This window comes from Pezoporus wallicus, unplaced genomic scaffold (assembly GCF_028554395.1).
Source record: "Pezoporus wallicus isolate ANWC-B61680 ecotype Strahan unplaced genomic scaffold, APGP_CSIRO_Pwel_v1 scaffold_6445, whole genome shotgun sequence".
In the NCBI taxonomy this organism is placed as follows: domain Eukaryota; kingdom Metazoa; phylum Chordata; class Aves; order Psittaciformes; family Psittacidae; genus Pezoporus; species Pezoporus wallicus.
In genome coordinates this window covers 4542038-4554044 of record NW_026641753.1, presented here as the reverse complement: position 1 = coordinate 4554044, position 12007 = coordinate 4542038, and the positions used below count along the sequence as shown (strand labels likewise).

Here is a 12007-nt window from a genome sequence, read left to right as displayed (position 1 = left end):
TCTCAACAAATACAATCTTTATTTCTACTCAAAGGCTGCTTGAACAATGGTTAAGTCTGGAGTTACTGGTAATTTATGACATTTTCTTACAAAATTTTACTCCACTTCAGATGAAGTGCAGCTCCAGCAGCCCAAGCACCTGTGTGAACACCCGAAAACCCAGTCAAAGCACGTTGTGGTCACCCACATATCGTGTTTGCCTCACAAAATCAGAGCAAAGGGGCTGGCTAGCATGTATCCGGCTCTCATCAGGGCTCAGGACATGCCATGGGGCCAGGAAGAACAGCACCTGAGCAGCCTATGTGTATCACTCTTCTCTGGAATAATAACCACCAGCTAGGGGAGCAATCTTCCAAAATATCAATCTTTGGCCAAATTCTGTTCCCCTGAAGACATGAACACTCACCTTGATTTTACAGTGGCAAGAGGTGGGCCAGTGCCTTTTATTACTCCATCCTATGTGAGGAGTTTGGAATAATTCTTGTCATGCAGTCAAACAGAATAATTGTACTGGCATTTAAGTCTGACTGGAAGGCATGGCCAAATTCTTTTCTGGCTCGTTTAACCTTCCTAATGCCAGAATTCATATGCAGTTTTCTATAAAGCCTATACAGGGCTGTGTCAAACGCAATCTTTTCCCATACAACAGAAGTTTTTCTCAGGATATATACTGAAGCAGATGAATTTAAAATTTAGCTTCTGCGAACAATCGTGCAGGTAAAATGTAACTGCCTAAAACCAGACAGAGCGGGAAAGCACAATCAGGAAGAATTTGTGTTGCAGTTTCTGTAAACACTTGGGGCTATGGTCTGTGGAGGATTTTCAAGGCAAAATGCTTGTGCACCATAATGGTTAAAGACATTTGACAAAAAAAAAACAACTGCAGACCTATAAAGAAGTTTGACTCTGTTGTCCTCTAATGTTAAGCCTCACCATATTTCCTAAAAAGATGATGAAAGGATGTGAGTAATTGAGAGTTAATGGCATTTCTCCCTCAAAAACCTTATGGTATGGTCTAACTGGGCTCTTACCCCTCTGCCCTGAGACAACCACCAATTCTGTAAAATCTGCCCCACCAACATATACAAACAGCTCAACATAACTGGCACAACCTCATGTTAACTGTCTTCTAAAGAGAAACTGTTAAGCCATATTCTCTTCAGCCCTAATTACCTTGAAATTAGTTTGATGAGAACAAAGTGGCACATTTCTTTCTGGTGCTGAGATCACTTAAAACAGGACATGGAAAAACAGAAATTGTGTATCCTGAGGGATATCAAAGTATTTGTCTATAATCATTACACTAACCTCTACTGTTTTTTATGCTAAGATTTCACGTAAATATTACTACTGCTAAACTTTAGTTACTTAATTTTCATTTCTTGATAACTTAATTGTTACAGAGTGCTTAGATTTGTAAAGTTATACCAAGGTGCCTAACAAAAACATGTTCAATATATGCCTTCAATAATTTCTTTGTTGTTTGAAAACTTCCAACTTACAGCAAAGCTGGCATTTTATGGCCTGCAGAGCTATAAATCATTTTTAAAATCATGATGATATTACTCAAAACAGATGTGAAAACATATGCTTGCTACGGTTGTATAAATCGCTTACTTGTCATACTTAATAAATGTTGATACTTTTATTTTAACTACATTCCTTCTTAATAACTTTGAAAATCTTTTCTATGGTAAATATATTTTACCTCAGCAAAAGTAATGGCAGGTTTTGAAAAACAAAGCTTGTTCTGTATACAAATTACATGTATATTTTTTTGCAGATCAACCCAGCACAGACCACACTCTTCACTGACTGTCCATATCTGACTATGAAAAAAACATTCAATATATCAGAGGTGCACCAGAGCCCAAACTAATTATACACAAGAGAATAAGAACAGTATTAGGAACAAAGGATCCATATGCGAGCAAGACAAATCACTGAAAAATAACACTTGCTTGGGGTGACAGAGCACATACAGGCTGGGGATTTTCAGAAGCAAAGTACTGACTCTGTCCTACTGGTGAAGTCCATCAGTTACTGGGTGCTTGCATCCTGTAAACCCGAGATTCCTACAGCAACTCTAATACAGGTCTGTCACATGGCCAAATGCAAAATCAGCTTGAATTTGTTAGACACACAATGTTGGTGCCTTTAAAATTTAGCATTTGTCCCACTATAACGTCAAAAGGTTTTAGTTCTGGAGTCATGGCATTACTTGGAAATGACATCTTTACCTGACAAAAAGAAACAATTTCTCATTCTCATGTTTTCAGAAAAAAAACAACCCTATCCGTGCAGATCAAGTAGAAAACCAGAAACCTTATTCTACATTTAAAATGATAAGCTAAAATTATTTTGAAGCACGTTTTTCTCATGCAGATGAATCTCTGAACACTGAGTTCATCCTAAAAAAATTCCCCTAAGTGCATGCAGAAGTAACACACGTAAAAAGATATATTTCCCAGTACCTAATCAATTAAAGATAATAATATGCAAAAATGTAGATCGGGAAATTAATAAACCTATGCAACTTCAATTTTAAGGTAAATTATGGTACACAAAATTTTAGCATCAAATCTTTGTGATTTCGTATATGTTACGAGGAACGCTCAGTGATCACAGGAGCCTGGGAATTAGGTTCACAGGTGGTGGAGTTTAAATTACTTTCACGCTTTTGGGGATTTCTGAATTGTCTTTTCTGATTCTTAAACTGTACCTTCCTTCATCCATCCTGCGTGACAGGACTGCTACTACAAATAACTACATGATTTGCATCTTTGAACCCCATAGGATATTGAATTGTTTCACTGAAAAATGATGAAACATGAGGGAAGAAACCTTACATGGTTCAACAAACTTAAAATCAACTACACTTTCAGATTTAGATTAAATACACATCTATCTGATTACTACGGAAATGTAATGTTTTAATCTTAGGAATGAAGGTATGGTTGATAACTGTTTAGCCTCTGGTCTGTAAATGTCAACAAGAGTCAAAGAGGGAATGATTTAAGCGTGATTATCCAGACAAAACTACCACAGAATGGCAGAAAAGGGCTCTTCTGGGGTTCATGAGGGAAGTGCTTAAATGTCTAGAGAAAGCAGTGAATAGAAAACAGCTTCTTCAGCTTTCAAGAAGAGAGATTCAAGTACAAAAATACAAAATATAAGGAGGAAATTTCAGATTCTTCCTCCCAAAGACTGTATCATTCACAGGCATCTAAGGAAAAAGGCTGATTATACAAAATCATGAATACGCCCAAGTAATTTTATGTAAGTCTGGAACCACAGGGTAAATGGAGCCTCCAAATTATTTTCTGAGTTGCTCATAAATTTGTCCATACCTGTCTTCTCTTTTTTTTTTTCAGAAAATACATCAAAATCACCTCAATCAAAATATAAATCAGGTTGTATTTACATTTATGATAACATGTTTCATATTAAAAGTAGACTTCTAAGTGCATTTATATTTTCTTCTCTTTTGGTTGCTTCCTTCTCTTCCCATCTTTTTCACTCTGAAACCTTACTACCTCCCTCGGTTTATACCTTTGCAGTATTCTTCCAGTATTGACTTACCATTGGCTTTCTTTTATTTCTTTATATCGTTCCTTTTTTTTTTGCAGGCACTCATGTCATATGGTGCTGTCTGTATGCAATGCCAGAACAAACCTGGTGCCTATTAATATGCAAGTTGGTTTTTTTTTGTTATATTTGCACTGAAACAAAATGCTGCTTCTTCCTTGATGTGCAGCCACAGACACCACATGCTCCCCATCACCAAAGTACTTCCTCAGGGCTTACCTGCATACACCAGCAATAACCACTTTTTCCAGTACACAACAATCACTGCAGGGAGAACCAAGTAGAAGAGCCACTGCCCTGCCTCTAGGACTGCCACTACAGGCCAAATGTCACTTCTTCCCTTGCTGCCCCTTACTTGTGAGGTAATGCAGTATCATTAGACACGAAAAATGGCTTCTTTCCCTCACTTAGGTACCAGCATTAGAGTAGTCTGCACACACATTCCCTGGAGGCTAAGAAACAATACCATGTGACTCATCACATATTTGCTAGGAACTTCATAAATAATTGAGCCAAAAGACCAGCAGAACATTAGCCCCACACTACATAACCAAGAAGCAAAGATTTGGTTGCTTACACTTCTAAGGATAATACCATGTAAATTCACTGGATACATTATTCTTTGCATTTAGGCACTTAGCATACTTAAATTTTTAAAATAATGCCATTGCATATGCAGAATCCCAGAAAAAGGAATACACACATAATAAGTGTAATTAAATGCCTGTGATGGAAAACAGTCTGTAATTTTACCTTTCTCCTTTTGTACTTTTTTTAGGCTGGTCCCAGTTTCTTGATCAATGAGTTCTCCTTCCCTGTTGTTGGTCAGCATAGCTAAAAAAGTCAGAGTGCACAACTTTTTAACACCATCAGTAAAAAAAAAAAAGCCAGAACAGCAAAAATATTTAATTATATTTTCTCAGTATTTTTACTTTAACATTTCTTTATACTACGTAAGTTCTAAAGCAATTGATCAATTTTGCTGTCCACAATCAACCATTTTGCTCTCCCAGTTTGGCACTCAAGAGCCAAGTAAAATATGCACCAAAAGCAAATTTGCTCAACTTGATAAAACAAAAATACCAAGATAAAACCCAAATTACTACTGAGATGAATGTGATTTTTTTATTAAATGTTTAGATTCTCTAATTAGAGAAGTACTTCATAGGAACCATTTTGGAGAGAAATAGATTTAAGGATTTATGTATTTGTAATTACCTGTAACGCAGCAAATTTAAAAACTCCAGTTTGACAGCTAGTAACCCAAATTGATAGATGACAGCAAAACCCCAATACACTGTAGTGCTGAAAAAACCTCTTTACTTCACACCTGCAAGATCTGTGAGAGGTGTTAAGTTTATAATTTCAGGATGCCTATTTTCTTTGTTCTTATTTGATTAACACATTTATTACAGAAGTTATTCCAGTCAGAACACTTGTTAAAAGCTTCATTGCCATATTTTAGGGAAAGCTATTTCTTTTTGTTTTAAATTGCAAAAGTGAAAACATACATTCATATAGATAAAAAACATATAAACATATCTTTACAAATTTCAGCATTAGAGTTCAACACAGAGAAATGTTCAGTTCAACCTAAATAAAACCTAGTTATCTTTCAAAAACTTTCAGCACCACTTCTGAAGCCCAGAGGCTTGCAGTGTGTGCAACTGCTGTGTTAACAGCAGCTTTCAAGGCAAGGGTGAGGACTAAAGTCCCTTTTTCCTCTCTTGTTATAGGAAGTCACATTTCTTGTCCTGTAGATTTCTAGCCCTATTTTACCTATGAATGAGCTGAGGGGAATCTACTTTCTAGTCTATGTCCTGTGTATGCATATATTTAGGCAAAATAGTTCAGGTTCTACTGATTAGTTTGTATAGACCCAACTGTGTGCTATATAGTGCCATGGTGCTGCTGCATGGCTCAGAGTCAAAACTGTAAAACCCCAGCAAGCAGCTGAATAGTTACTTGATGGGAGTGAGGTCTATGCTGACTACATGGACTGTGCTGCTTTTGTAGTTCAAATCTAGCTCAGCAATGTCTGCATGGGCTCTAGCCATACTGAAGACAACGGCGTTGACATACACTGACACGAAGAGATGTTAATTGACTTGCCCTAGATCCCTCATGGAAGCACCAGGAATAGGATCTGAACTTCTCTAGACTGAATCAGCATTTTAAACACAAGATTGATAACGCACAGGCTGTAAAAGCTGTGGTGTAGACACCAAAAAAATCAGAAAGTCCTCAGCCTCATGGTGATGATGGAACGTGTGAGCATAAGGAGGTTTCTGGAATGGAAAAGCCATCATATAATCTATGAAGAAAAAGATACTTTGCTATTTTTCAATTCCAGGTGCCTTCATATGCACTTTCATACTCCAGCATGCAAGAGAATTTGGTTTTACCGGAGAAGGGATGGTATTTTCTGTTCAAGGACGGATACTTGCATAGAGTGGATCTGAGGGGCTGGGCTCGGCATAGTGATGAACCTAATAAAACAAACTGTAGTGATGAACTTTCTGGGGGGTTTTAGCAAGTAAGTGCTTTCCTGAGTTTCCCAGCAAACAAATTTCTAAAATTCTTGAGGTCAGTAAATGCAAAGAGGTGTGAGGCTGCAGAGCACTAACCAATTCTGTCTGGTGTGTTGTCCAACTGGGATGGTGAGCTGGACACGCTGCTGCTCTGATGGGAGGAAGCGTGACTCCCGGGCCGCTGACTGTCTTCTAGAGATGGAGCTGGAGAAGGGCTGTCTTGGATCCTTTCCTTGGAACAGAAAGAAAACAAGATCTGTGCAATTTGACTCATGAACTTCACTAAGTTCAATGGAAAAAACTGAAGCTGGCTTAAAACACCAATAATAAATGGTATTTCCAAGATAAATAGTGAACTGAGAAAAACTGAAATGTCTTTTGACCAGTGTAGTAATCTACAGCTGAAAAGACTACAGCTTTCTGCATGCAATGTATCTGGGCAACAGCTCTTCATCCTCTTTGTCATGACAAAGCATTTGCCATCTCTTTTCTTTTTTTCTGGGTAACTTTTTATTTTCTAAGTTTTTCACACATAGGAACATAAAGAATTACAGAATTATTAAGGTTGTAAGGGACCTAAAGAATGTTCTTTCATATTGTTCTCAGATAATACTTTTAATCTACAGATAGGAAAATTGACATGTATGAATCAGATTCGCAATAATAACTCAGATTTGGACTAAGCTGTCAATAAATGCAGTCAAATTTGTAAACTCACTAGAATATGTACCTGAAATTACATCAGCATCTTCTCAGAGTAGCACTCAAACACATTTTAAAAGCTGTGGCACTGCTAAGAAATTCACTTCTACAAGAAAAGCATCACTGACTAACAAAAACCAGAATGTGCTTGCAAATTCTTATTTACTTGAGAAACTTTGTTGTTAACCTCTAATTTAAATATGCACAATATTTCAGGTAAGAAGAAAAACATAAGAAATGATAAAAATTTAGCAAAACTAAGTGCCGCAGTTCTGTGTATCTATACTTGCAGATTGCCTGAAGATACCATGGATTTTTCATTAGTAAAAATCTTTAGGAACAGGTTAGACAAGCATGGCATAAGTACTAATTCATCCTGTCTTGAGGAAGGCAAGAGACTGTATGACCACTTGAGATCCCTTCCAACCCTGTGCTTCCACATGTATAATTTTCTGAATCAATTAAAAATTCCAGTACCCTTCATTCCTGTTCCCAGGACCAACAAAAAAAAGTAAATCTGCTGAAAGGGACAGGTCATGACCTGAGACACTTTACATATTTTTAAAAACCCTTCTGTACTTTAATCCTCTGTGACAGATCCCTGAAGGTGCAGCTCCAAAGGAGAGATGCTAACGAGGGGATGCTTGATTTTACAGAAATCCAGAAGCTGCATCTTAGGAGTTGCCTTCATCCCTGGCAATCAGCTGTTCCCCATGGAAACTCAGAACTGAAATATTACTTTCAGGTTTTTTTTAAAGGGAGATCCTCTTACCCCCACCTCATTAAGAACCACAATTACAGTGTAATCTGGGGAAGCTGTCTCAAAGGAACTTCGCAATTTCTCTGCCTTCCTAACCTATTCTCAAAGATTTTTCATTAGGAATATGCAATCTGGCTACTGGGGGGGGGGGGGGGCAATTCACTGTGTGCTTTGAAAATAAACTCACTAACATCTGAACTTTTTACACAGTTTTTGCTAGACAGTATCCTAAATCAGTAACACAGCTTTAGGAAGAGAATGGTAGATTCTAATAGTTTTTCCACTATAAACAGCTAGCAGAATAGCTTCTGTTCATAACCTGTTGAGGCAACTCATTAATAACACTGGCAGTAGGACTGACATTTTAAGAGTATTCTGTTACCCATTAAAACCATCTCTCTAAACCACACTCTTCTTCACATTTACAGATATATTTGAGAATGATGCAAAGGCAATATGAGATTGGATCCTCCTTATAACAAGGGATGGTGCCTGACTATTCCAATCACACCAGCTGAAAACATAGCACTGAATGTGTTTTTAATAGGATAGTTATTGTACATTAAATAACAACTGAGGCTCAAGATCTTGTAACAGATGTGTATCTATTACATAGCTGTTAATCCTCTATGGATCTGTTTTCACTAATTACCTGTTATTTAATGAACATACAATAACTAATAAATCTTAAAGGAATATCTTTAATGGCAGTAGTTTTGAATGCTAATTAAAATGTTTATTAAGTTTTAACAGATATGAATATATTATGTTGGGTTACAAGTTCTTAAGATTTTGGTAACTGAATGGTTTTAAATAAACAGTTTCCAAATTTGGGGGGGGGAAGTCAAAAGTCACTGATTGTAAAGTCTCCTGTGTTTTCCTCTTCTCGGCCTCCAAAAGAATGGTTTTAGAGGTTGCTGAGATAAAGCAGAAAACAGAGTCAAGACTTTGTGGATGGGCTGCTTAGTAAGTTGCCTGTACAAGTAATGTTCTAAACCCAAGAAGTATTCTCCTACATAAATGATGAAACACATACCTGCAATCCTGAGTTTATAAATACTGTGTGTCTTTTACCTTTGTATAAATAATAGCTTCCAAATAGGTTACTGCTAACAGGCTACAACTATGACTGCAATTTTATTTGCCTGGATTTCAGTTTTAACTGTCCTCTTTGGCACTATTTTCCCTTTTTTTACCACAGTGAGCACTCAATTTACAATTAAGATACCATTTTGAAATGATTAATTTAACAGAAGAGTACATAGTGTAAGTAAATTTCATTGTCTACTACAACCATGAAAATGAATAGCCAAGAAGAGGACATGCCAACTGTTCTGCAAAAAAAAGCTATGAACAAATATGACTATGAATTAACACTTAGATATCACACAAACAGCCATATATGTCATCTTAAATGGGAGTTATTTGAGTAATTCAAAAGCTGATGATTTGGAAAAGCAAAGTATTTGAGCTCCTTCTGGTAACTGCATTTCCCATTGTCTCTTGCTATAAAATAATCTCTGCTTCAAGTAATTTGCCTTCAAACTCAGGGTCTTGGTTTGAAATGTTCAGACAGAAATAAAAGTGTCAAATAATAATGTCATTCTTAATCACACAGTGAATCACTTTCTAAGTGAATTAGTTGATTATGTCATCTAACGTCTTATCAGTTATAAAAATTTACATGTACAGAGAAGATACAGTTTTCTCTATAAGCAACAAAGGAGCTGAAATTTTCCCCATATTATATGTACTGCAAATTAGGATAGAGTATCATCACATAAGACTGCATATGGATGGAGAAATTGTCTATTTCTAAATGTTTGTGTGGAAATGTGATGCTGAATTTCCCCCACTATAATGAATAACACTATGAACAGACTTTTTTCTGCAAGTAAACAGATCCATTTTTCAGTCCTGTAATCAGTATGCATCTATTTAGCTACTTAACAGCAATGTGCTCTGGTTCATTAGGTAGCTACTGTTGTGTCTCAGCCTAGTTAAAATTTCACAGCAAGTTAATCTATTTTATTACAAATGAGAACACAAGTGATAATGTCCTCACCATTTTCCAAACACAGGGTTAACAGTATTTGTAACAAATCAATGAGGGCATTTAAATAGGAAAATTGCAAATCTAAATCCTTAACAATTTTTTTTACACATTGATGACTTCATTTTATTTGTCATCTATGTATTTTACAGCCTTGTTACTTTTCATATATTTTAATCTTCTTCCTCTTGAAAATAACTCAGTTCCCACAGGCAGAGTGCTGTGTAGCCTGGTTCTACAGTGGATATACTCAGTAATAGAAAAGCATTTCTAAATAAAGTCCTATTTTCTCCACTTGTATTTCCTCCTATTCATAAATTTGCAAGATTCATATTCCAGGTTATAATGGTATGAATTATATATATTAAATTTGCAGAGAGTGAGAATTTTATGAAAAATGAAAACATTTCTCAAGATCCCACCTATTTATCTCACCACAGTACCTACTTTACCTTATCTTTTCTCTCTCTGCTACAGAGCTGTAACATAAATTCTCAAAGAAGACTTTTGCAGTATTTAATCCTTTTGAAGGGTAATATATTTGTCTCACTAAAGATCAGCATCTTGCTTTGGCTCAGAAACTGTAGCTACAAAACTTGACATTGTTAATTTTAGTTGTGATTTAGGTTAATGGCACTGAAGCGATCAACTCTTCCAATTTCTAGATACATCCTTGATTTCCCCTCAATATCCTTTTTCTATCCAGCAAGGTACTATTCCACACAAATAACATGAAACACCACGTACCACACAAATAACATGAAACACCACAAATAACATGAAACACCACAAATAACATGAAACACCACTTGCATCCAGAGTTGTGTTTTTTCCTTGAAATATATATGAACAGCTTACCTATTTTTGACATAATCATCTTGACCTTAATTCCTTACCTCTGATTTTTTTTATGGTATTGATCTTCATTTTGTGTCAAGAGTTTAGAGAAATGATGCTGCTGGATTTTCCTTTATTTTTCTTTATTCTTAGTTCTAATGTAGCTGTAATTACTCTTCCAAATGTTAATCTATTAATGAGTTCCTAGAGGATTTAATGGCATTTCACTGCTGACAAGCAGGTTTTGGAAGTTTGTCTGAGTCCTGGATATTTTATTCAGACATTTATCTTGATATTTCATATTTAATTGAGGTGCTACTTCTGTACTCTACAAGGGCTCTGCAGTGGCAGGAGAGCTGGAATTCACCAGACCTTGCTAATGAAACAGAGAGCAAAGAAAAACAGGGATTATACTGCCTCTAGGTTTACATTAGAATTTTCACTTATTGTAAGAAAGATTTAGAGCTGATGACCATGTTGGAAAAACAGGGAGTTCATAGGCTCTGGCAGAATAAATTTTCCAGCATTAATCTGCATCCTAGTTCCCAACTGGAATATTTCTTGTGGCACACCTCAATCTCCCAGTGCTTGCCAAAACACCATTCATGTTCGCAAAATGGACCACACAGTTAAACAAATCTAGAAACCAGAATCCCATGTCTCTGGAGGGGTCTGTGAAGCCAGAAGCAGCCAACCAGCAGAATGGCTGCAGACCTCCTCACCTCCTATCTCAAAACACCACAATTCCATGCATGTGCCACTGCTGCTCCTATCTTCCTGGCTAAATTCCATTCTCAATAAAAGAGGAGAACATGAGAAGTTAACACAATTTCAGTTAGCAAAGAACTGAACTGCTAATATTCTTAATTGATACCAATACTATTTGGATTCTAATATAAAGTACATTTTTTAATATTGTTCTGAAGTTTACAGCCTTTATTATGCATTATATATGTTATGCATAACTGGCATTCAGGCTTTTCAAAGAAAAAGAATGACCCTGAATGATCCTGAAATGGTTAGCAGGAGCTGTGCTAAATCTGAAATGATGCCAGAGAGTGGCCTACAAGAAATGCCATGGTTAGAGTTACAATTTCTGGGCAAGAGAACAGTGGTTTGTATTTTGAATCATCTTAGTCTGGAAATGGACACATGCAAAGACTATGGGTGAGCTGGTCTTCTGAGCTACTTATAGAATCTCCAAGTGCTGTTAAGAACTGGAGATGAACAAGGTAAACAGCTGGTCTGAAAACTAAGATAGGATCTGTACGTCTGAAAGCCAGCTGGATTCCATTCATCTTTTGCAGTGCATCGGGAAGTCATTCACTTAAAAATATCTACTTCGCCATTTAAAATACCCTTTTTTTTTCACTGTGTATATACAGTTGTTACAGTTGTAGTCGACTGGCAATTATTTTCCCACCAAATTTGAAAATTCATAAAAACTTTTTTATGTTTACTGATTTTTAATACCAGATGTTCACTTGCTAATTCCATTACCTTGTGACTACTTCCTATCAATTCATTAATTGCCAG

At 36.4% G+C, this 12007-nt stretch overlaps 1 protein-coding gene across 4 annotated transcripts in view; it reads right to left on the bottom strand.

Annotated features, from left to right (window-relative positions):
• The window catches only part of DACH2 (dachshund family transcription factor 2), a 283298-nt gene that overhangs the window by 48907 nt on the left and 222384 nt on the right, over positions 1-12007 (bottom strand). For all 4 annotated transcript variants that reach the window (XM_057425136.1, XM_057425138.1, XM_057425139.1 and 1 more), the window contains exons 6-7: positions 6216-6351; positions 4342-4422 (exon numbers count right to left, since the gene is read on the bottom strand). In XM_057425136.1, the coding sequence (XP_057281119.1) occupies positions 4342-4422; positions 6216-6351 (217 nt within the window). The remainder of the gene's footprint in view (positions 1-4341; positions 4423-6215; positions 6352-12007) is intronic.